Source organism: Oenanthe melanoleuca, chromosome 3 (genome assembly GCF_029582105.1).
Source record: "Oenanthe melanoleuca isolate GR-GAL-2019-014 chromosome 3, OMel1.0, whole genome shotgun sequence".
Taxonomy (NCBI): domain Eukaryota; kingdom Metazoa; phylum Chordata; class Aves; order Passeriformes; family Muscicapidae; genus Oenanthe; species Oenanthe melanoleuca.
The window spans coordinates 17474238-17500495 of NC_079336.1; the positions used below are offsets into that span (position 1 = coordinate 17474238).

At 36.1% G+C, this 26258-nt stretch overlaps 1 protein-coding gene across 1 annotated transcript in view; it reads left to right on the forward strand.

Moving 5' to 3' along the window:
• The window catches only part of MYT1L (myelin transcription factor 1 like), a 223116-nt gene that overhangs the window by 84358 nt on the left and 112500 nt on the right, over nt 1-26258 (forward strand). The window contains exons 2-4 of the mRNA XM_056488499.1: nt 10591-10645; nt 10827-10860; nt 11167-11229. Of these exons, the coding sequence (XP_056344474.1) occupies nt 10591-10645; nt 10827-10860; nt 11167-11229 (152 nt within the window). The remainder of the gene's footprint in view (nt 1-10590; nt 10646-10826; nt 10861-11166; nt 11230-26258) is intronic.

Consider the following 26258-nt stretch of genomic DNA (forward strand, 5'->3'; position numbering starts at 1 on the left):
AGTTATGAGCACTTTGACCTGAATTTCAGTGAATGTACTTTGGCATTTTGTTGTCTGGTCTTATTTTTGCATGTGGTGATAGGTGGTATACTGCATGCCCCTCAGTATTGGTGCAGGCCCCATATTTAGCTTTTTCTTTCTTCTTTTAGGATTTTATGATAATTGAAAGATATGTAGTGGGAATACATTGAATAAGAGTTAAAGATAAAAGCCTCTACAGCCATTCCTTGACCGGAACTTTTCAACTAATAAAATGGGTGCCTTGATAAACATAGAGACAAAAATAAGAGACAAATAGAAATATGGAAACCTTCATTAAGTTGCTGTGCCCAAAAGTCCATTGTATATACTTTTAGGATGTATATTAAGTAAAGGTGTTTCTTGGTTTTGGTGCTAGTCCAAAACATAGGCTTCCATGAAATTAGTCTTTGATGTTAAATCCTAGGAGTTAAATGTAAACCTGTCTTTTGGAGCACATTATACCTCAGGACTTGCAGACAGACAGTGTGCATGAGAACGTGTGCCAAGGGTACAAAGGTAGATTATTTTATAGAAATTGTTCACCTGCCTTTCGTGCCTTCCTGTCGCTAGTGGGTTTTAAGCCTAGCATTGAAAATGTAGAACATTTCGTGTTCCTTGTGAGCCCCATGTCTTTGAAATCTAGCTCTTTGTATTTAAGTAAGTCTTATTGGCTTCCTGATTTCTAAAAATTAAATATTTTAATATATTTTGTCTTTTAAAGCACTCTTCTTACCAATTTTTGTCCATAATACTATGAAAAATCTAGGTCTGCCATGAGATAAATTATTTTTCTGCCTTTGTTCCCTTACAAAATATAACAAATTGCCATACTTCAAATTGAGAATTAAAAAAATAACCTTTCTGATGCCTTGTATCTGTCATTTTTTAACACATTGTGCTTGGGAATGGGATTTTAGAGGAAAATAAATCATGCCAGATTCAACAACTTGAAGAGAGGCAAGGCTGCTGCTGATCCCTGTCCCTGAGTTCAGCCAGAGCAATGCTGAAGATTAAATTTACAGCAAGCACACAAAGCACATGTGAGCACTGTGTGTGCATATACATAAATACATGCTTGCATGGCTGCTCACACAAATTCTAGACAGACACTCAGAGAACTCATGTGAACACAAAGGTCATGCACACAACCACACACCCATCCAGACAAAAGGAGCAAGAAGCCATATCTTTCATATCTTTCATATCATTCTAAGTGCAATTAAGACTTTTGGATAAAAAATTCTATAATGTCTCGATTTTTATGGATATAATCCTATGCTAATAGAATTTCTAGAATAAAGCCAGAGAATTTGGTGCAGATTTTGTTCAGAATCATCAACCATACAGAAAATAATGTTCAAGAAATTTCATTTTATGAAGTTACTAAATGTTTAAGTTGCTTATCCCCCACTTGAAAGAAGCATCTTCTAATAGAAGTATGTATTTTCGATTCATGACAAGGAAATCACAATTCTTTTTAAATCTAAATATTAATCTTTTGTTTGATTTTTACTGGGTTTTTTTTTTTTAATTCTTACTATAAATTTTATATTAAGCTTTAATCTGTGCTGAGTGCTTTTCTGACTGTACTTGAGTAATACGTAGGCCTATTTTTCCTCCTGTTATATTTCATTTCTTATTAGGAGGCCTTCAAATCAGAGACAGCTTTCTTTCAATGTCTGCAGCTAATGTAAAGAAATGTGAATTCTTGTTTAAGCCTATCTGTATAACCAAAATATGAGTTGTAACAGGAACTTGAAAACCTTTAAAAGAGTTCTTTTTTTTTCTTCTCATGTGAAAAATACTTAAGTCCCCAGTCAGAAATGCTTATATAAAAGGGGGAAAGATGAACATGACTAATTATAAAGCTCCTGAGATTTCAGTATTGAAAGGTCCTGTCAGCATGTGCTGACATTCAGCTCCCTGAACCTTCACAGGTCAAGTGGCCTGGCTCGAGTTGCTCAGCTGTATGGATGTATTCTGGATGTCTTCTTCCCGTGGAAATTCTGATTTGTGTCCCAAAGCTTATTCACTGAGCATCTCCAAAGTATCTTTATGGAGCCAGACTGATGAGTGCATATCTTTGCTCCTAAGAAAGAAGTGCTATAGATCCATTGCTGTTTCTTCTTACCTCTTTTTTCCATACTACGTGCTCATTCCTCACATCTAAGATAAAAGGAGGTAATAAGAGAAAGATTAAGAGAAAGGTGCTAAAATAACCTGTGTGCACTTTGGGTCTTTTCCACTTTAATCAGAGGCCAATGAGAAATACTTGAAAGGTTTCCCTGCTTCCCTCTAGTTTAATTCATTGAACCCCAGATGTATTTCCCCACCAAAAAAAAAAAAGGGTGATACATAAGGAATTGTGAATTTATCCAGAATTCTGCTTGTTCTGGCCTGTATTTACAGATTTGGCTGCAGCGTGCACTGTTAATTTGAAAATGGAGGGATTGGATTCCCTCTGTGCATTACAGCAGGAGAATGACTCTTACTCAAAGTTTTAGAGCAAGTCCTGAGGATATACTCTCCTATTGTTCTGCTAGAAGACTCTCCTTGATATTAATAAAAGCTTTGTGTGTTCTTCACTAGTGGAAGAGAGCAAAGGAGTAGTTTATATTCTAGTCATTAATTTGCCCACTTGCCTATTTGTTCATTTTGTATTATGTACCCTCAACTTGTAACTTTTATCCTTGCTGAGTTCCCCCTGGAACTCTGCTCTGGTTATATGCTGCCATTTTCCTAAGGGGAAGATTCAAATACAGTAATTATTTTATTAAATTTTCCTTTTCCTGAAAAGGATGGTCTAAAATATTTGAACTAAATTTCAGATTTCCATCTGAAGGCACCTGAGTTTGTGAGGGAGTCTGAGAGGAGAGGAAAATGGGTTCCTGTTCTTTCTAACTTTTCCTTACACATTCTAGTAGCTTCTTAGGGTAACTTTCTATCCTTCAGTTTTGTGTCTCTTTTGTCTTGTAGCTCTTAAAATAAGAAACAAGTACCTTAAATGTATTTGGGAGAGTCAGACAGCTTTCTGTCAAAATCACGATCTTGGATTTTACTGTGCTCTGTTAATAACAGTAATAGATGATATTTAATCAAGATGATTGAAATATTAAAAACTGATTTTAAAGAACTGACTATGCAAATGCAGTATAATGAGACACAAGAATACTTTGTCAAAAGCCTTGTTAAAATTGAGCTGAATTACATCAACTACTCTGCCTTCATTCACAAATATACACATTTTACCCTAGAATGCAACTAATTTACAAAACTCTGATCAGTAAGGCATAAATTAAGGTTCAGATATGATTGATTCAGGTTTGGTCTGCTTAGGGGAGAAGAAGATCTACTGAAGCAGAGAGTGTTATGCAACAGAAATATTTGGGGCCCGTTGAAATAATTGATAAATATCCCATTTACCAGGTAGGTTAAACAGTGTCTCACAAAACATATCCAGTTTATGGAAACATATTTAGATTACCAGGAGTCATACCTGAGAAATTAATTTCTTTTGGAATACACAGACTTGTAAATAAGTTATATTACAATTTGGATTTGCCTGTTATTTTCTAAGGAGAGCAATAGAAGGTCAGTTTGCAGGTTTTTTTAGGAAGACTGCACAAAGTATTTATATAGTATGGCATACACTGCTTACCTAAATTATTCCCCATTTTCCAGGTCATATTTATTTGATTACGAATATGAAAGCATTTTAAGTGTGGGAAATACATTTGACTTTTTTTTTTTTTTCATTCTTTGAGACACTAGAATAAAAAAAAAAAAAAAAGTCTTTGAATCCTTTCATTTGAATGACAAAGAAATAACATTTTCCTTAAGTTATAAAAAGAGATGCTGAGCAAACTTTGGCTATAAAAATTATAAAGAAATCTTACCTGCAGAAATTTGAATCTTGCATCATAGGGGCTGAAAATGTGCCTTTACTGAGTAACTTGAGTAACATGGAGATAAATTTTAAAGTGCAATCTTTTAATATAATAAACTCATTACATTTTCTGGAAGTCATAATATTTATCTCCGAACATTTTACTTTTATCACATTATGAGTATGTCTAATGTTACTGATTAGGGAAAAACAAGATTTCTAATAATTTTAAGCAACATTCTTGATTGAGAATAACAATTATGCAGTAATTCTAGTATTTAACAATGATTTCCATAGATTTTTGAGGTCACAGATGATCATCTACAGAATCACAGAATGAGACAAAATGGAAGAGACCACGTTGAGGCATCTGGTCTAACCTCCCTGCTCAACCAGGGCCATCCTAGAGCACATGGCACAGGATTGTGTCCAGATGGTTCTCGAATATCCCCAGGGACAGAGACTCCACAGCCTCTCTGGGCAATCTGTTCCAGTGTCAGTCACCTGCACAGTACAGAAGTTCTTCCTCAGGTTCAGGTGGAACATTCTGTGCATCAGTTTCTGCCCATTGCCTCTTGTCCTGTTGCTGGGCACCACCAAGAAGAGCCTGGTCCATCCTCTTGAAACCCTCCCTTCTGACAGTGACAGACATTGATCAGGTCCCCTCTCAGTTTCTCTTCTGGAGGCTGATCAGGCTCAGCTCCCTCTGCCTTCCTGTGCAAAAGAGATGCTTCAGTCCCTTAATCATTTTTGTTGCCTGCCTCTGGGCACTCTCTAGGAGCTCCATGTCTGTCTCATCCTGAGGAGCCCAGAACTTTCTACAGTATAGACAGTGAGTGCTCTGCATCAGTAAACACTGGGAATCTTCTGAGAGAATGTAAGAATCCAGTTTTTGGATTTAAAGAAATACAAATAAGAAAAAAAATTAAGAAAGAAGAATTTTGGAAGTCCAGATCTAAGGTCTTTAGCTCTTTTGTGACTTTCTAGACTTCTGTTACATCATGGCTAGAGAGAAACCATAATAGTTCACTAAGTAATTGTTGGCTGATATAGAAAATTAGGAACCTTGCAGTCACCATGCCTCTAGCTAGAAATTCAGATACCTTGAGAATTTTAACAGGAAGGATCATTTTCAAGAGTGCCTGCCCTCAAGGGAAGAAAATGCTGAACTACTTTCCTGCAAGGGAGCAAAAATCACAATTTGTCATGGAAAGGAGCCTAAATCTCTTGATCATTTACAGCTGGCAGCCCTGCTGAGAAAGTCCATATGGTAGATATGTGAGTGTGTCTGGAGACAGGGAGAGCAGTGCTGGTTGTGAAACTTTTAGGAGCTCAGGTAGCAATATAGTGAGACTCAGAGTCTTAAATACTTTAAAAACCTGAAGACTCCAACAGGATATCCAGCAAGCCAACAGGTCCTGTTGAAAACTTACTCTCTGTTCTTAGAAGTTACTGACTATATCTGAATAATTCAATGGTTTTCTGGAAAATTAATGCAGCCTTTAAGGTTGTGCAGCTACAGATCACATCCTGCTCTTCAGCTGTAGCAGTGCACAAGTTGGTTGTGCTCATCTGGATGTCCAGATCCACTTCACTGTTATTGCCTGGCAGATTGTGATCTTCTGTCTCTCAAGCATGGCCCACAGGTGTTGCTCATACATACAGGAGCTTGGAACCAGCATGTTCTTCAGATGGATCAAATCTGCCAAATGATGCAGGCCAGTGTATGTAATTGGCCTGTCTCCAAAAGTTTATCATTCCTTTAATTTCTCTATTTTCTGCATATTTCAGTAGTGTAGAATCTACCACAGTACTGCTGAAGATACTGAGTTTTGTAGGGCTAAAATGTACCTGCAGGATTATAGTAGAAAGGCTCTACTTAAGTACACATTTGTTTTCACAAATAGTTTTGTATAAAAATAACTTTTATACAAAATATTTTTTCTGGAAAAAAATTTTAATATGGAATAATTTTTTTCTGGAGAAATATTTGCTAATTATGATAGGCTGATTTTATGAAGCACTTTTTTTATTGTCTGAATGCTCAGTAAGAGAAAGCAACCTTTACTGACAACTTTTAGAGTACCCTCAAAGAGCAGTTTCCAGTGTTTTTGATTACAGATTTTCCATGACAAAGTCTTGACTGGTGATAATTATGTCATCATCTTGTATCCCATATTGCTTTTGTGTGACATTAGTAAGGGTCAGCATCAGGAACATTAACTTAGTGAGCTGCACCATCCCCTCAATAGTTAGTAAAGGTTAATTTTAAAAGCTACAAGTAAAAATTTTTCAGAATTTTTTTTCGATTTTCTGTTATTCCCCAAGTAACAGCAATGTATTGAAGACCTATTAGCTTATGTTTATTTTGGGGGGTAAATGTTGTCTGAGGCTTTGATTTTAAAATGACAAGTAGTGATAAATAGCCAAATTTTCTTATTGATTACTATTGCTACGTTTTCAAATAATGATAATCAAATCTCTTTTATTTAAAAATTCTTCTCTTATGACTATGTACCTTTTCTATTTTTTAACATTTAATGAAATACTTTCAGCTGTTCATAATTGTAGTCATTTTATGCTGTAAGATTGTCATCCTCTCAGTTTGTCTCATTATTATTTCCAGCTTTCAAGTACTGACAATTTAAAAGGACCCTGTATTTGTGCATGTGTGGTAGTTTCTGGTAGAAGATTCTGTACAGTAAGATGTAACAAGTCTTATTACACAGGTGACCATGCAGACATTTTTTTTTTTCAGTTTTACTCAGAAAAATTGTATTTCGTATGGTATCTTGTGTTTTTTTATTTGTTAGAGCACTGTAGCTATTAATGTCTTGTTTCCCTAAAGCTTCAGTAACACATATGCATATAATGGTGGTACAGACTTCCTAGATTACTTTTCTCTGCCCATTATCCTAAGTAAAACATATCCAATAATTTGGTTATTTTAAATTCTAATTTACAGATTTAATTTCTACCTAGACCTCTTTTATCTTTTCATTCTGGGAATTGAGAATTGTAGAATCACAGAATGGCCTGGGTTAAAGAGAGCCTTAAATATCATCTAGTTCCAACCCCCCTGACTTAGCAGGGTATGTTCCTCTGAACCAGGTTGCTCAGAGCCCCATCCAACTCAGCCCTGAACACTGATGGGGACAGGCATACACAACTTCTCTGGGCTGCCTCCTCCTTCCAGTGTCTCACCACATTCATTGAATATCTTCCTGATACCCAATCTAAACCTCCCCTGAGGCTGAAACCATTCTCCCTTAGCCTGTCACTACATGCCCTTGTAGAAAGTCCCTCTCCATCTTTCTTGTTGGCTCCATTCAGGTGCTGGAATGCCACAATTAGGTCACCCTGAAGCCTTCTCTTCTCCAGGCTTATCAAACCAAATTCTTTCAGCTTTTTCTTGTAGGAGAGGTACTCCACTCTCTTAACTTAGACCTTTCCATTTTCATTTCTAGGGCTTCTCTTTGAAGAAAAGTTAAAATTTTCTTCTCTTCTTACTCCTGATGCCTTTCTCTTTGCTTTGATATCTAATATTAGATGCCAGGCTAAGTCTAGCTCTAGCCAGCCTATCCTCCATGTCCACAAATTATTTTCTGGAACAGAGGCTAAGTAAGAGCTGAGCTACAGAGATGTAATTTAGAAGTCATGAATAAAGTAGAACTATTAGGGTGAACTCCTTGTGAGACCAAGGTCCACATTTCCTTTTTCTGCATGTGAAATGATGAGGAAGTCCATGTTTGTGTGAGATTGATGGCCTCAGTAGCAGAATTCTGTCCCTGACCATGGAAGTTCCAGTGGTGCCACTGAGGATTGCAATGGTAGGCTGACAGGTGACTGCACATTTTGCAGAGCCAATGCAAATGTTGCTAGAATTTCAGGAAGTTGCTTGCTCCCAGCATCCAGCATGTAATTCATAGAGGAATGAAGGCTGAAGTTTTGACATGACTGACAAAGATCTGTGAGCAAGTATATAAATATCAAGATAAAGCAAAATTCCATTGACTAAGTGTAGGCACCTATCATCATTTAATGTGTCCTAGAGCATTCAAGACTCACATTGCCATATATGAGAGAGCATCTAGGTCACAGGCAATGGCAAGTCAATTTGTGCTTTTTTGGAGAAGCAGCAGACTATGTAGGATACACACTAAAATTTAAAATAGCATTGTGTGCCAGCAGCTTTTATAATGTTTTTATTTTTTTGACCTGCTTCTGGAAAGGAATTGTGTGCGTCTTAAAGGGGCTTTTCCAGCTTAATGATTTCTTCTGTTTTTGTCAGTGTAGTTAAAAGTGTACTTACTACCCTCAGTGTTCTTGAAGTGCTTACTTTGGTTTAGAAAGACAGATAAATCTGTTTTGTAGTTTGTCCCTTATAAATTTACACAGACTATCATCATAACTGGGGCAGCCTTTCCAGGTTAGGATTGTAGTAGTTCTTTCAGGAGGTTTTTCAGTATTGACAAATGAGGCTAGATGATGTTTTTCAAACATTTTAAAAACATACTAGTTTGAAGATCAAGTAACTTCACTTCTGGTCTCCTGTCAAGTCCTTACACATTCAAGAATTATAAAATAATACACTACACTGTTTTCTTATTAGCAAAAGGAAAAGAATATCATCATCTAGTAAATAATTTTTATATTCCAGAGGTGGTTTTATGTGCTTTGATATGGCAGCTTTAAAAGCTTCAGATGCCTTTCAAGCTATTGGAGCTAAACAACTGGCTAGGATGTGAACTCAGTATCTAGGAGAGATACTGTGGGTGGATTAAAGATTCAGTTTAGGTGCCTACAGGAGTGATCTACAGGCATGCCAAGTGTCTCTGTGCAATAGCTGATGGAGAGCTAGGCAGTAGACAGAGGTGCCCAGCCTGAAGTAACATCATGTAGCTGATAAGAGGAGCTGGTCCTCAAACTCTGGTGGCTGCATTAACCTAGGGATAAATTCAGTTGTCTAAGCATAGGCAGTTAGTGCCATTTCTGATGCCAGATGATACCTGAAACTTCTGCACAGGGTTGGAAATACAACAAAGGATCTTCCATACTTTTCTGGACTGGCAGCTGCAGGTATGATGGAATACCTTGTGGGATCTCAGCATGATTAGTTGATGAAGATGGAAGCTTATGCTCCGAATGTATCTGCACACAGCTAAATATAGGTGTCTTAATTTTAAAATGAGACCCACTCAAAGTTATGCAGAAGACTGACCTGAAGCCTCCTAAGAGAGGTTGGAGCTCTATTAGCTTTCATAATATCAGTCTATTTTAAATCATCCCTTTAGTGTGGAATATAGCACACTACCAGGAATCAGATGATGACTGCCAAGAAACAGAACTCCATCAGTAGCACTTTTCAAGGGGAGTCTTCTGAGAGTGACACTTTGCTTTTACCTAATCCCTGTCACCCACAAATTTTGTTGAGGTGATTCTTTCCTCCTGCTGTTACATGTTGAGGGAGCTCTTTAAAAATGCTCCTTGATTTCTTCTTTCCTAGTTACTTCCCAAATTGTTTGCGTTAAGGTACTGACCAAAGAAGGTTAGGTGATTAAAGGGTTAGCTGCAAGTCACTTGGACCCTTTTCCATGTTTTTGCATGAGATATATGACATTCTTACCAGATATCAGTCCAAGGATATTGCTATAAAGGGGGTGATTGATTTTTTCCCCCTGAGGGAAGAAGAGCTCTGTGGTCTATTTCTGTGCTTCCTGACCTTTACAGTATCATCACTATGTATGAAACACTGTAGATCCATCTTGCCATCTTGCTCCTCTACAGCCAAAGGAGCTGGTGATACAAATACTGCATATATATTCCTTGACTCAGTCTCTCAATATAGTTCAGTGCAGTTTGCTTCTTTTGAAGAAAATCCTGAATTCTAGCTAGCTTATTTATTTTACCTTTTAAAGTCTGGTGACAATTGTGCTTGTAAAATCAGAAGAAACAATGTGGCCCTACTACTATAGATGAGTGTTTGTGATACTTTCAAAGATCTAATCTGCAGCCTTGCCCCTTTCTGATAAATATATAAGATTACTATATATGTATTACTGCACAGAAAGCTACACTGGATTGGCAAGCTGTTTGTAAAATGAAGATAAAGATCTAGCCATGTAGCAAGTGAGCACATTTGTGAAACTTGAAAAACACAACTAAACATGAAACATGCTGGCAAAGATTGTAATGCCATATTAAATAAGATGAAATATTTGAAGGTCTAATGATGAGTCTTCATCTCCTTTTCAGTCATTATTCCTTCCTTCCTTTCCCACTGTAAAGGGTTTTTTTAGAAAACAGCCTGTGGTGTGTGACCCCTTGACTTTAGTTTTAAATTATATAGAGATCTATTGAATCCTTGTTTTGGAAAATATGGGAGTAATGAAGGGTTTATATGAGAAATATCCCCTTGAAAAGAGGAACTAGCACTTAGCTGCACACAATTTTCTATGAAATCCAGGCACAGAAACTCTGTGTTAAAGCAGAAATTACTGCATTTTCTGTTTTTAAATAAACACGAAGATCCTAAAAATCCCTTGTAAGGAGAACTTTCCCTTGCAGGATAAAATGGAATTAAAATAGTGTCAATAAATCGTGTGAGAGACTGTATCAGTCTGTGCATTGATAGTCTGTGCATGCAGGATAAGAACATTGACTGCCTGCTAATCTATTCCCAGATGGAGGTGGATGCAGACGAGAAGCGCCATCGCACACGCTCCAAAGGTGTTCGAGGTATGTCTCTTGCTTCAGTAAATCACTCAAGGCCCCTGCTCAGGGTGACCTTCATCCTCCAGAATCTTATTGCACGATTCATTCTGACCCTTGCTTTTACACAACCTTTCTGGTAATTTTTTTAGAAGAGGGGTACTTGTAATAGATGATAAATTTTTATATGTTTTCCATCTCTCTGCAGTTCCCGTGGAACCAGCCATACAAGAGCTGTTCAGGTTAGTGCTCTGAGTGTAAAATGTATCCCCATTAGCAATTTAGAAAATTCATGCCTTTTAATGGGTATAATGCACTTTCAAGTTCATTGGTGGTTTGCTCATGCCCTGCTGCACTGATGAAATTAATTCCCTCGAGACTTGCTAATAAAAAGCATCCCCTCTTTTTTTTTTCTTCCCCTTCAGTTATTTGATTTCTCTTTCTGTCTTTGTTGCCCTCCATCTCTGTAATACCTACTGCCTGCCTGCTTTTAGTATAATCTTTCTGCAGCACACCAACACCTATATAATTAATTCTCTCTTTTGCAGCTGTCCCACGCCTGGCTGTGATGGCAGTGGTCATGTTAGTGGCAAATATGCAAGACACAGAAGGTAATATCTGTAATTTTTCATAATTTAGTGAAGAGATTTGGTAAACAAGTTATCTGGCATGACCTTGATAAACCAAACAATGATGAAAATTAGCAGTTAGATATTCTAGAAACCATTTAGAAACATAGGGTTATTTTTTCTTTCTGAATGTCACAAAATTTAGCTCACATTTTTGCTGAGGAGACTTGCTCTCATTGCCAATCTTCTCTCAATTTTGCATACAATTCTCTTGCTTATGTGTTGCAAATTAAGATTTGGCCCCACTTAGAGGTTGGGGCTAGTTCATGTTATTTAATGTGTTTCATAACTGAATGAAAAAGAGCTTCTGAGCATTTTAAGCTCAATGATCAGGTTAGATTCAAAGGTCAAAGCTTAAGGTAAATCAACAATAATAAGATTTTGGGGTTCAAATGCTATACTATATTATTAATACCTTTAATTTCTAGACTATGAAATGTGGAGACATCTCCTTTAAAAAAATTTCCAGCTGTTTATGGTTAATAGTGTACAAGGTAGCATATGTTACACATACTGCACGTGCTTTTAGACCTCAGTCTTTACATTTCCATGTCTGCAAGTTCAGTATTCAGTAGTGTTGTACATCTGTATAAACACCATTCCTTCCCTGAAACATTTGTCTGTGATTTTTTTGTGCAATGTTTTGAAATTTTAACAGCTCTAGAATACATGTGTTTTTCTCTCAGTGATATGCATTTCATTTGGCATATTTTATACAGAGCCCATTGTAGGAGATAAAATGGCTGATGTTTAGGCCATCTCTTTTCTGAATTGAGGGAAGTGTTCCAACCAGTATTAAATTATCCTAAAATCCTAAAGATTTTTTTTTTCATTCTTGATTTTTCAGCCTATAAAGCACTTGTGGTCTTTATAAGAGTACATATTTCACACCAAATCTGATTACTTCATGAAATAGGTATATGTGGTCTAGGAATTAAATTGAAATTATACATTTGGGGTTAAGGTATTTACTTGAAATAGGAAAAGATACTGAACAGTACCACTCAGTCCACTCATATGCCTTTTTTCTTATCAATGAATGAAACTTAGGGACAAGTCCAGAAAATACTTTCAAAATTAGACCAAGAACAGTGATATTAGAATTACTTTGAATTACATTTAAACTGTATATGCCATAAAATAATTATTCACATTTATTTTCTTAATCTTCACTCATAAGAGCAGTAACATTTTTGTGGCTATTTGAAGGCTTTGTTTAGATTGGAACGCTGATTTAGGAAAAGTATCCAAAATAATTTTATTTAAATTCAGTTGTGATTTCTCATTTCAAACCATGGTTTTATTTGTCTGTCTTCTTTATGGAAATAGAAGCCTCACAAGTAATTAAAGAATGGCACTAAATCCTTCTTTTCCCTCGGAAATTTCATGACCTGTCAACAGTTAAATGATACGATGATAATGTCCTTTCTAGTTACAAGATTGTAGCTATGTACATTTCTTTACACTTCATGGAATTTCCATGCAGATATCAAAAGTAAAAGTTTAAAAACATAGAGAAAGAAACTCTTTAGCTTGAAAAATTCTGACTTTTCTTCTGAATGGCTCAAACTTTGTATTAGAGTTAGTGTCTGTGTTTGTGTAAGATCACCTTTTTGGGGAAAGAGGAAGGAATAAATGTGAGGTTTGGAAAGATTACATGCAGTTTTGAGATGTTAATTCCATATTTTGCTTTCTTGACATGATTCTGGTATGTCAGTACACGAACAGACTGAATCTCAGAGCTGTTAATTAAATGAAATTTTGGGCAGATGCGATAAGAATAAAAATTGGAAATACATCAAAAATTCCTTTTTTTTTTCTACTAAAGAATTTGTTAGGCTTTTATGTTTTCTTGTCACCATGATTGCCAATCCACTAATCAAAATATATTTAACCAATATATGTCCTATTTAATGTAAAAACACAGTATTCTTTGTTGAGGTTTACAATGTACATTTATCTAAAATTTCTGTTTTCTAGAAGAGTGATACTATTTATTCACAACCAACACTTACTAGATTTACCTTTTTGAAAGAATTTGAAGGAATTTTCCTCTTTTCTGTTTTGCTATATTGGTGGGAAAGACCCTCACACATTTCTTCCAAGGAAATCAGACTGTCTTAAAAATTTTATGTGTTCAGGGAATTGCATATCTCAGCTGATGCCTAACTCAATTCCGTTTAGACCTACAGAGCATTTTAATGAGGTTAAGACCTTTTCATTCACAATATCAGACCACCTCATTATTAGGAATGAAATGCATTTGCTTCCACTAGATGTAGTCAGAGCTCTCCAGAATTCTATTTCTTCTAAAATGTCTTGAAGATTCTGGAATTCCGGATTTGGTTTTTGTTTGTGGTGGGGTTTTTTTGTTTGTTTGTTTTTTGTTGTTGGTTGTTTGGTTTTTTAATGTTTTTGGTGGTTTTGTTTGTTTGTTTGTTTGTTTTTATTTATTATTGTAATTTTATCTTTGTGATAGTGAAAACCCATCTTCAGGGAGTACATTAAGCTTGAACTGAAATAAACAGATCCTTTCACATTTTCAGATAGATTCGGGGGATGAAATGTTGTTCAGCTGACAAAATATTAGATAGAAGTCAAAGGATACTTTTTATTGCAAGTTTCTTGTCTCTGGTGTATTTTTAATTATTGAAGAGCTTCAGTATAGGTTTACTAAGGGAACAAGGAGACTTTCTGTGGTAGTGTTGTTTCCTTTGAGGTGTATGAAAACACAAGACTGGAACTAGGTAGGGTAACAGTGGTAAGAGCTTGCTGTATCATTTCCATCTCCTTGATGTTTTTTCTTTGTGTCAAGTCTTTGGTGGAAGGGGAAGCAAAACCTTGCATGTCTTGGTTTGTAGCTTCCTCCTGGGTCTTAAGTTCAGTGCCTGGTGTCAGCTTGTTGGCTGGACATGCTGATAGACAGCTTAGATGGACAAGTTGCTCTAAAGAGCACTTAGGGCAGAATGCTGGGATCTCTAAAATTGAAAGCACCTCTCTCCAGTGGCTGCATGAAAAGGTCAGAAGGATTAACATCCCAGTTTGTGCTCTGAGGAGTGCCCAAAGTTGGATGGTGTGCCTGCCTTAACTAGAGCAAACTCTTTTTTTTTTTTTTTTTTTTTTTTTTTTCATATTTTAGTAATACATGGAAATCTGAATCTAACATGGACCCTCTAGTGCTGTCCATGGCATATAGCATGAAGTTAGAGTTTGCACAGATAGAACTCTTGTTTATGTTTCAAATCACCTGAGGCCAGCTGAACTGAAAAATACAAAGAAGACAAAGGTTGTGAAAGATCTGAATGCAAGATAGAAACAAAAAAACAAACAAAAACAAACCATAAACATGTTCAGATAGTGGTGAAGGCAAGAGAAGAATTCAAATCTTAGGAGTGAAAACCAGAGCATCTCCCTGGGCCATGCCTCTGATGCAGGTTCTTTTGTCCCTTGGTAGCTCTTCAGGTCCATTGTGCATAGCAGCCTAACAATGAACACTGCTCTAACTCCTTCAGTACTGTGAATTAATTTTGAACAATAAACTTGGTCCAAATCCTTGCATACTTTTAGCTGTGAATAATCCATCTGTATATATAGCAGTGACTCTAGCCAAACCAGGAGGGTGTTCCCACAACTGTGTTTTCAGGATGCCTTTTGACTAAGCATCTGAAGAAAAGCATAGTTTCAAGTGTTCTTTCACTGCAATTAGAACAAGCATTGCCAGTTTCATTAACCAACTTTAGTGGCAACAGGAATCACATTCCATGTATACAAATACAAATGTAAAAGTGAGTCCAGTTTCTGGTCTGTTCTGCAGGGCAAATCCCACTGTTATTCTAGAGCAATTGAGTGCAAACTGGGCTGTGTTATTTACTGAGTAGATGTGATTGATAGTTTCAGAAATATTGCACTTTGTTGCTCTCCATTTAGCATCTTTTTAAAACAATGTCATATTCCAAATAAGTGCCAGTGATTTGCCATATAAGTAGGTATGTCAGTCATAGAAATCCTAACTAGATTCCATTAAAACTACTGATTGCATACAGTGGCTTATTTAAAAGCTTCTTAACAAAGTAGTGTTTTGTTTTGTTTTGTTTTGCTCAAGTAACAAAATCAATTAGATTTTGTAATGGATTAATCACTTGCCAACTGCCACGTGTTTCTAACATGATATTCTAAGAAATACTATTCTAACATATAATATATATCTGACATAATATTCTAACAAATAAGAAACCTAAAAAAAAAACTTAAGGTGGTAGCATGGTGCTATTCATTTAGGATTCTTTTGGAGCATACAACAGTGTATATTTGAAAACAGATACAGCCATTGTATAGAAATTAAAGCATACCAATTGAGGTCTGAAAAAATGTATGAAATTCCAGTGGAGAATATTATGAACAAATGATAAACCCTTCATATTTAAAATGGAATAACTGATATAGCTTTTATTATATAATTAATTTATATTTTATTGCTGAAAATAAGAATTCAGATAAAATAAACCAACTTGAACATTTAATCTACCAGGGAATTTTTATGCCTTTTCTTCAGGTCATATTTTATTTGTAAAGAATTTTGTTAATTACTGATACAATGTCTTAAAAAAAAGGCTAGTCTCAAAGAGGGATCATAAAATGATGTATGTATCTGTAATGTATGAATTGTCCCTAACTTTATAGAATACTTTGCATTTTAATTTTCCACCAAATTTCATGATACTACTAGTTCTTTATTGCTTTACTAGGCTGTCTCTAGTTTATTACATTATACAGATAGAATTATTTTGACTATCTTTTAATTTTTGGCATGAGATTTGTCACTTCATATAACAATTTGAATTTATAAATACCTTAGAGTTTAGCATTGCTGTTTTGATTAGAAAAAGAACAAACAAGTACCACTTTATTGCCTGACATTATATATTGTATTTTATACTACATTTTCTGACGGAGTGAGTGAAATAATTCATGCTCCCAAACTTCAAAATTAAAAGGCTCGAATATATCTCTGTTATTAGAAAATTATTGAATTTCTGTGCCTTGTTGTGCCATATTTCTTATTCAAATTTTTTCATTTCATATACCTTTTCACCCACCAGTTTGATTGCCATGGCTGCAGCCGTGGGTGAATAATTGCCTGTCTTCACAGGAGCATGTTCTGGAGCTAAAGTCGAGTGCTTGCTTCCTGATGTATGCCTCATTTGGATTCTGCCGACAGCCTAGGGGCTGTATTATTCATGCCATGACAGATAGCACTCACTAAAAGCATTGGAACAGGGCCAGGTACTGGCAGAGAGATAGTGGAGCATTGCAACTTGCAACCGAGAGGAGCATCTATAATACAAAAAAGAGAAATCCTCATACCTTCCTTTTACTGGTCTCACTTTGATGGAGAATTCATTTGCATCAAAATAAAATATCCTAAAAATAAATACGTTTTTTCTAAAGCACGCTTCAAAGTTTAACACAATTTTCCACATTTAATTGCAAAGCTGATTTTAATTAGTAAGGCCCTGCATGTGAAAAATGAAGATTCACTTGGGTGAGTGTAACACATTGCAGTGTCTGCTGAATGCTCTAATTAATGTATGGCTGCTGTACAACAGGGTGCACTGTGGGATATTTATGAAAAATTCTGTGCACGCAGCCAGTCTATCTGTATTTTAGTTCTTGAATCACAAGAATAAATAACTTTTCTCCCTTTATTCTTTATGAGACATCATTGTGCATGCCATCACCCTATCCATAAACTTTATGGCATGCCTGTCCTTTTTACTATTTGTCAAAGATATTATAAATCAGAAGCTAGGACATACATATTTTAACATTAATTTGATAGCAGAGCATGGTTGCATGCTGTGCAGAACCAGAGGTCCACTGATGCTTTTGTGCTAAAGCCTAACCACAGAACAGTGAGGTCCTTACTGTTGCTTGCTTTCATGATACTGTGAAAAATCCCACAGGATGCTGGAAGTATAGAGAAATGCATATTCCTTTATCTCTCAGCTGATAGTCAAGCTTTATTATAGTGTTTTTAATGATAAAATGATTCATTGGATATTTACCTGAGGAAGTACTCTGACACTGTGAAATTTAATTCTATTTTCTTTAACAGCATATTTGCTAAAGACTTTGGTAAGTCATAGTAAATACCAAGAATAATATTATAAATGTATTTTATATGTAGCAATTCACCGCTCAGAGTTTGTAGAAAATGTTAATAGATGAAGCTTCATTGCTTTTTTAAATCCAGCTAAAGAGAGATAAGTAAGCAAGTAAATAAATAAGTGCAAGAGCATAGGGATTTTCAAACAGAACACTGCAAACAATAAATAATTGTGCTGACAGAGAATCCATAATGTATTAGAGGTCTGTATTGGCTGCTGTCTGGATTCAGCAATAAATCCTTTGTCTGATTGGTGATTAATGATTAGAAAGGTACAAAGCTGGGTCTAAACCATTGAGCAAATGTACACCAGCAATTGGTGTGAGGCTCTGCATGTTAGTGGCCATTGTGTAGAGGTGACTACACAAAGGAACCAAGCTCAATTATTCCTACCACCATCTGGATTGGGAGTAGCTATTGCAGTGGCAACAAGTTGCAGGGCCTGCAAGTACCAGGAGTACTTATAAAGGAAGAGGAAAGAAAGTGAATCAGAGGCAGGCAAATGCAGAGTGTTGACCTAACTGTGCAGCAGCAGCAAACAGCAGATTTAAGATGTGCTTTCTGCAGTGAGTGCCCTGGCTTGTGTGTTGCTGAAATGTTTGGTACACTCCTTTTCTTTGAAATGGAAGGTGCTGAGGATATTTCTCATGCAGCAGTCCACTTGCATCCACGGGATTTTCTGTGAACAGATCTGTCTGGAGATGTCCCTGTCAGCCACAAAATAAATGAAGACCATGCAGGAAGTATTGGAAAGAAAATTAAAAAACAAAACAAAAGAACAAGGCGTCCAGTAATACTGGGGAGATAATTTCCCCAATAAGATTGTGGAAGTAGCTATACACATTTTCCCTTTGCCTATGGGAAATTTATTTGGTTGGCCTGGTAGGTTTGCTGAGTACATTGTGTTCTCTTAGGAGAGAAATACATCTTTTGGGGTTGAATAATTTGTGCTTTTCATTATTGAAAAGAGTATCTACAGAGTTGATTCACTCATGGGAAGCAAGACATTTCATCTCACTATGCCTCTGTTTCACCATTTCTAAACAGCAAGCAAATTCTAGGCATCGTGAGGTGTAAAGACAGAACCATGTATGGGGGATTATTACAAATGTAGTAAAAAGACAAAAATCTGGATCAGATATTTATCTGATATTTAAGTAAAGATCTGCTGAGTGGTCATTGATGACAGAGAAAGTCTGACTTTACAATTCAGTGGTTTTTTGATCAAAAAATTTTTCTGGATCCTAGAGCAAAATTAAGTGATTTGTTATGATAAGACAATTTTATATTTAGAATGTAGTCTAGTTTCCCAGTGTCATTATTTATCAATTATTTCTACAGTATTTCTGTAAAAATATTGATTCTGAGGTTTGAAAAGCTGGAGATATTCTTAAAAATCTTTTTATTAATATGTATTTTAATGAAAATGCAATGGCAGTTTTTAACCTTAAGACTAAACCAGAAAAGCCACAAGCAAGGTAGTGCACTGATTTTAGTGTGCTATTGAGCTGCCTACATCCTCCTTCCAGTAGTTCTGAGCAGCAGCCATAGCTACTGTGTGTTGAAAAATGACCTGTGCATTGGAGCGTCTGAAAGTAGAGCTTTAGAGACAGAATTTACTGGTGAATACTGGCAGTTGGATGGACAGGGAACCCCATCTTATTCCTTGCTCCAGTGTCCACACAAACACAAATAACACATGACTTTGAAAACATTCTTTCTGGAGGTGGCACCCGTGCTATCAGAACAACATTGCCCTGCTCTTTTTTCTCCATCTCAGTGAAAACAACCTGAACTCTGCTAGAATCATCAAAAAGGAGGCAGGAGAAATCAGATATGTAATAAATAAATAAAATTATAGTTACATATTCTTTAAAATATTCATATTTTATGAAATCAAGCAACCCAGGTATTACCTGAGCAAGAAAAGAATATTAAGAATATAAGAAACCAACTCAGATATGAAGAAGGCCTAAAAATATTCCATGATATGTCTTTAAAGACTTCTGCTGGGGTTTTTCAATAAGTTGAGACAGCCCTTTCAAAGACATCACTTCTTATTAGTGGTTGATATGAAGTACTGCTTCTAGTGGTGTCAGCTCAGGACAGGGAAAGGAGAGGTAGTCCTCAGTGTCTTTGATGGCAATAATAAATCTAAATAAATACATCCACAGAATTAAAAGTGCCCAGGGGATAGATAAGTCCTGAAGACATCTTCAGAACCCTACAGCCTAGGACACTGTGAACGGTGATAACTTAAACCAGGTGACTGGACCTACAAAGTTGCTTTTCTGGCTATTCACCTGAATCACCTTCCCAAGAAAATCTTGAAGCTTACTGGTGGCATGAAAAGGGATTGCAGAACCTGATGTCCTTTTGCTATTTACAAGAACTAGTAGTGTCATTCTGTAAGTATCCATGGAAGAGTGTAGAAGGGGTTTTATGCCTAAGAGAAAATATTCCTGTGATTGAAGTTAGAGCTGTGTCTCAAATCCATGAAATATGATAAAATTTAAAATACTATGAAGTATGCCACTCTCCCAGTGTTTACATCTTTGTCAATAGATCTGGATTTGTTTAGAGATGTTTTCTCCCATCTTCTGGGAACTTGCATTCTGTACTATAAAGAAGTTAAGATGTCAGGTTGCTTGCATTCTTTTTTGTTCATCTGTATTCAAAAGGAGAGGGAAGGATATAATTTTGTAACTTTGAGCAGTCAGTTGGAGACAGAAGGACTCCATTTTCAGTCCCAGCATTAGCACTTCACGTAGGAAACAGACAATCATTTTGGAGACGAATTGAATGTATCCTTCACTGGTAGTAAAGTACTGGTAGTAAAGAAGATGTCAGTGTAATGTTTTGTATGAAGTATTAGAGAAGTGTGTACTCTCAACCTAGAATACTATGAAATCTCATGAGCAAACAATCTTCTGAGAAGTGTAAAAGAAAACTTCAGTTACCCTGGCAAAAGCAGGTATCAAACACAAATTGCTCACATGTTTCCATGTGTTCTAGATTAGATAATGCTATAGCTGGGATTGTGATTTCTCCCCTGACCATCTCTAAGTCAAAAGACTGAATTAATCTCTGTTTCTGTGAGGAAAAAAAAAGAAAAAGAAGAAGGCTTAAAGTGATTAATTCCAAGAGTGGAGATCCCCCTCTACAGAAAATACCTTCTACCAGCCTGGATTACAGTGTCTAAATTCTGCTGCGTGTTAAGTGCCTACATGTCCCTAGGTATTAGAAGAGGAGCAAACATACTTCACTTGCATGTCAGAATTTCACTGTGCAGCTATGCATAGAAACAGAGCTATAATGCTTTTTCTCCCTTGATAAACCAGGAGTTCGTGACTCTGCTACCACACAAGAAATTTGCATCCCTGACAGAAGTTGAGTCACGCCTCTGAACTCTACTTCAGTGCCTCTTGCTTTAGACCATCCTTTTTATATCTAAAGTTCATTTTTAAAAAAATTGCCAAACATTTTCTTGTTATTTAGTATCTGCAAGGACAGTAGGAAAAATGTACTAGAATTGCTTATTTTTAATGTAGACCTTGCTTGGGCATGGTTTCATCTAGAATGATGATGAGGATTAATGGTTTGTTGGTTCTTAGTAACCATATGTACCACTTCAGGAGAAAGGGACAAGCAAACTGTCATCTCAAACAAGAGGATATATTATACATCATGACATATGTGATTGATTTTCTCTGACATGAGTCCTCTAGATGTTAGCATGTCAATAGCTACCACACAAAACCCCCTGTTTTTGAAACTTATTTCTTGTAAAATTCTCAGTATATCCCATACTTTGTAAAAGGAAGTAGAAGATGCAAAGCCCCAGTGAGATGGATGGCTAAGTGCAGCCAGTTTACCAGGGAAACTGTATTTTATGCTTTTTCAGCATAAAAGTAGAGCTTTTTCAGATGTTAATTTTAAAACATTTCACAAATGTAACTCAGTAGCCTCAGTTCGTTTTGCAGTGTTAACTACTTGATTTCAAATGACACCAATGGTCATATTGCTTATAGTGTTGGAATACATTCATAACACCACATTGACTCGCAAGACTTGCCGTAGCAACTTTTTACCAGCACACAGTTATAGGGCACAGGGCTTGGGATGGAAGGAAAAAAAAAACCAATAGATTGCTTTTCTGTCTGAAAATGTAGGAATGATTGTGACGAAATGTAATTGCATGACTTTGTTTTGACTGGGGCTTTAGAATTAACATTTTCTAGTTCTTAAAACAAAGACACTTAACTCTTTTTCTTAGTTCTGTGTGACATAAGGAATTACCAGCTTTACAGTTCTTACCTGTCCCTTCCACAGTGGTGAATTTGTTTCAGTGCTTCTGGCAAGGCAAGTGTGCTACTTTCTGAGTTGCAGTACTGTCTCTGCAGCATCTAGGTGTTGCTTGGAAAAACTGACATTCTCAGAAACTGACATGGCCTGGCTTTGCTTGGCTTGTGAGACCTAAAGAGATCACAGAAAAGGACAGATTCAGAAACCTGAGTCAGAGTTATAAAACAAATACCATTTTAGAAAGAGCACAAATAATTTCTGACTGCTGTGTTAACTTCAAACCTCAGCAGTCAAGCTTCTGGCTTCCAGTTATGTTATTAAAAGGGTGTAGGAGGAAGGACTGAACAGTAAAAATGGCATTTACTATAAGTGGAACAAGTTATTTAAAATGTCAGCATTTAATCAAAACTATAAAATAGAGAAAACATCTAGCTTTTTCTGTCTACTGTAATTGTTGATTGTTCTTTAAAAAGTAACACAGTCCATCAAATTTAGAAATCAGTCTGCTGAAGAGCTCAGTAGAACTGCAACAGAACTGTCATGGTTAGTTTAGATTTGTTAGAAGCAATTTTTAAAAAGGATAAAAAAATAGGTATATTATGGGTTAAACGGATCTTATTTGTAAACAGGAATTGAATTTCATTCCTCTTACACCAGGACACTTTGTAATGCTGTTACTCTAGAACTCTATTAAAACAAAACAAACTCACAGAAATACAAAAGTTTATTGGCTGGTCTGAGAAGCAGGGATAATGAGATTATGCCAACATCCGTATTTTTTTGACAAAAAGGAAATTGAGAATGACCTAAGAGATTGAGGTGAAGCATCAGGAACAATTTACCTACTGACTACATTGCAGTAGAGCTTTTTACGATATCAGATAATTTGAAGTGACATCGTACCTGTGGCGCTTTTCAACCCTACCTTCAAAACCTTCCAGGTGTTTGTAACACACAGTGTCATCTTGTGCCTGGCCCACCTGCTGTTTAGTACATTTACCAGTCAATTAGAGATGAGACAACAGTTTTCCACCATTAAATTTCTACATCTGGGATTTTCACAAGAAGCATTCTACAACATATAAATCAGAAAATAAGCACAAAAATCTTGAGCTCAACTACAAGTAGACCTTTGGTTCTGAAATTGAAGACAAAGATCCACAAAATTACCAAGTCTGTAGTTGACCAAACTTGTAATAGAAAAGCAATTTGTGTATTTCCAGAAGTGCTGCTGGTTTAGCTAAACTGTGCTGCTCAGGGCTTTCTACCTGGCAGAGTGTTTGAGATTTGCAGGCTTCAGGTACCAGCATCCTCTGATCCAGAAGACAGCAGGTATTCTCTGCTCACACTAACATGCAGACACCTCATTTCTGTAGACAGCATAGCAGTCACACCCCTTTCACGGAAAAAAAAATTGTAGTAGTTGTGCATCCTGGACCAGCAGTGTTACTGAGAAAGCAACATACTGCTTCAGTTTTTCCTCTAGCCTGAATGGATGTAAGCACCATGTTAATTCTCAAGCCAGGGTCATACAAAATGATGAAGGTGAAGACTGGCAAGGATCCTTCTGTCCTGGCTATTGAAGTCAGGCCTTTGAACAGAAGCAAGTGTGACGTTTTTTACAGTGAGCAAACAAAGAGAAGTTAGTCTGATTGTTAAAGGACTGCTCTAGAGGAACCAGATTTGGATCTGTAAGAGGTTGTTTGGGTAAAACCAACCAACCTAAAAAACAAAAGGGAGTTTCATTTTCTTGATGATTTTTTCAACCTTGTTAAAATTGTTGAATTGTTGCTAAAAAGAAAAAAAGTTAGATAGCGGGACCACACCACCTGTATCAAAGAGAAGGCAATAAAGTAGCCATCTATACTACAGGCATGACTTTTCTACCTGAATCAGAAAGTGTTTTTTGGATTATGAGTCATATTTTCAAGATTATGCCTAAGTTAGAGTTGCAAGTACATGCAGACATCAAGAACAGGAAAGTTATTTTAGAAGCATTCTTCATATTTCTTAGTGTGGATATAGCACATGACTGCTCTTATATATATATATATATATATATATATATATAGGCTTATATACCTACGTGTTATCAGTGGGAAATTTGTTATCTAAGGAACTGATGACCTGTGATATTGCCACAACTATTTTCATTATAGATCCCCCAAATACAAAGAGAACACTTTTAAAAGTAACTAACTCATTGCTAACCAAGTTCCAGTAGCACATGCTAAACACTGAATACCTCAAACTATTAAAAAAAAATTAAAGCAGCCTTTGAAGTGGCACACAGTTTCTAAAAAGTTGGGTTTTTTTTTTTAAAACTAAAGAATCCTTTCCCCCTCTTGCCATCCTCTGGTTACACATTCCTACTTCCAGTTATTTCTCAATTTTACACTTTGGCCCTTGGACAGAACATAATTCTGGACCTTTTTCGATTCAGTCTTGCTGCCTTTCCTGCCTATGCATCTTTAAAACCGAGCAGCGAAATTCAGAGAGAGAAAACTGCCACATTTTTCTTAAAAATCTAGCCATGGGAGGTATATTGGCAGCAGATTTTCAATGGAAAACGCCATTTCCTCCCACAGCCCAGCTGACACATTTAAACCATGCTGTGTGGGGCTTCCACTCTCTTGGGAGGCTATTTTCATTTGCCTTCAGAGATTATTCTACAGTCTAATGGAACTCACTGTCAGCTATAAAAAGCAACATTATATGCCATAGTATTTTTCTTTAATTGTGATATGACTCAAGTTGAAGGCTTCTTATTCGGCACTAGAATGTGATGGAATTCAGTTAGACTTTTTTGTTTGTTTTTCTTTTTTTTACCTGAACAGACATCCTTCCTTTCATCAGATATATCAAAAAAGGCCAGATTAAGGCAAAGCCTTAGACATCAGGTTTTTAAAGTTATGTGATAACCTAGGAGGTAAGCTTTCATTTTTAGACTAGAGTATTTTTTATTCTCCTAATAATGAAAAATTAAAGCTGAAAAACATGAGATACAGTGCTTTGGGTCTGCCAAGAGCTTGTAACTTAGTGGAAATACTACCTGCAAGACTCCCTAATACTACCGCATAGCAACTTCTGTTTGCAGCAGAAGGATACTGGTTCAGTAGATTATTATCACAAACAAATATATGCCTTTCAGGATGTAAGTCATGGCAGGGAGGCAGAGGTTCTCAATCCTTAACAACCAGAATTTAGAATGTTTCACACTTGAATGACTCCTAACCAACCGTGCAAGACACAGAGCAATATTCTGTGGCTTAAGCTGGGGGTGAGACTCTGGTACGTAAGCACTGAAGTGCTTGCAGGTTGTATCACTTTGCTTTTGTTATTTTTTTCCTGTAATTTTAAATGTTTACTGATGACAGTCTTATGTTAGAAGGCTGCTCCACACCATTATTCCTTTCAATTGGTTATATTCTGTAGCTGTTAGCTTTTTTGATCAAGTAAGAATCTTATTGCTGTAGTTACAGGAAAATTGTCATATCCTATTTCTTAATTCTGAGCCATATGTCTTAGTTAAAATTAAGTTGGGAGTCAGTGTTATTGTGTTTCTATGCAAAAATTATGAGAAGATTATTTATGATAGGAATCAGTAGCTTATAATAGCACTATAGTAGCCCTGCATTACAGATGTGATAAAATGACAGCATACTCTATTACTCAGTAGTTGAGTACATGCTAGAATGATAGTTTAACCTATTGTGTTGTAGTTAAATATGATCCATCAAGTCTTTGCCAAAGGGTGTTGATTCTACTAATAGGTATCTAGCCATGTTTTTAAATGATGGAAAGTATAGCTTCATGAACCACCTTTAATTTCCAGCAATTTATTTCCCTTGGTTTTTGAATGCTTGAACATAGCATGCTGAATTGCTTAAAGGAAATCACATTTAAAATATTGGAATAGAAAGATTTCATATCATGTTTAAGGCTCAGACATTGTGACTGTGCAAAAATATTTTGTAACTGATATATGCACTATTGTAGCATATTCTGACCCTTTAAGAATAGTCATGATTGATTGTGAACTTTTCCATTTTATGATATTATAATGAAAAATAAATAAATTGGAATTTGCCATTCCCTCTACCTGTAAATGAAGGCTGAAAACTGAAGATGCACAGAAATCTGGACACCTTGATACACTAAGGCTGAAAACACAGGATACACAGAAATTTGGACACCTTGACAGCTCTAGATGATACTTTAATTCAACTCAATGTAGCCAACATAATTGTCATCTCTATGTAAAAAAATAGAATGTTTTCTTTCCCAAAGTTTTTCTGTTTCTTTTTTTTTTTTTTTTTTTAGATAAATGTAGAACTCAGGATTTTGAGTTAGTGCAGAAATGGTCACTGTCTCTGCATGTCCCCATTTTTATGTGTCTGGGTTACATCTAAATCAACATCGAAATGTGCAGAATCAATAACCACTTAGCAAAACTTGATTATATGCATTTCATCTAATGAATCAATGAGTCATTAAACCTGTGGTCTTTGCACTATCCTGCACTCGTTGATCTACCCCA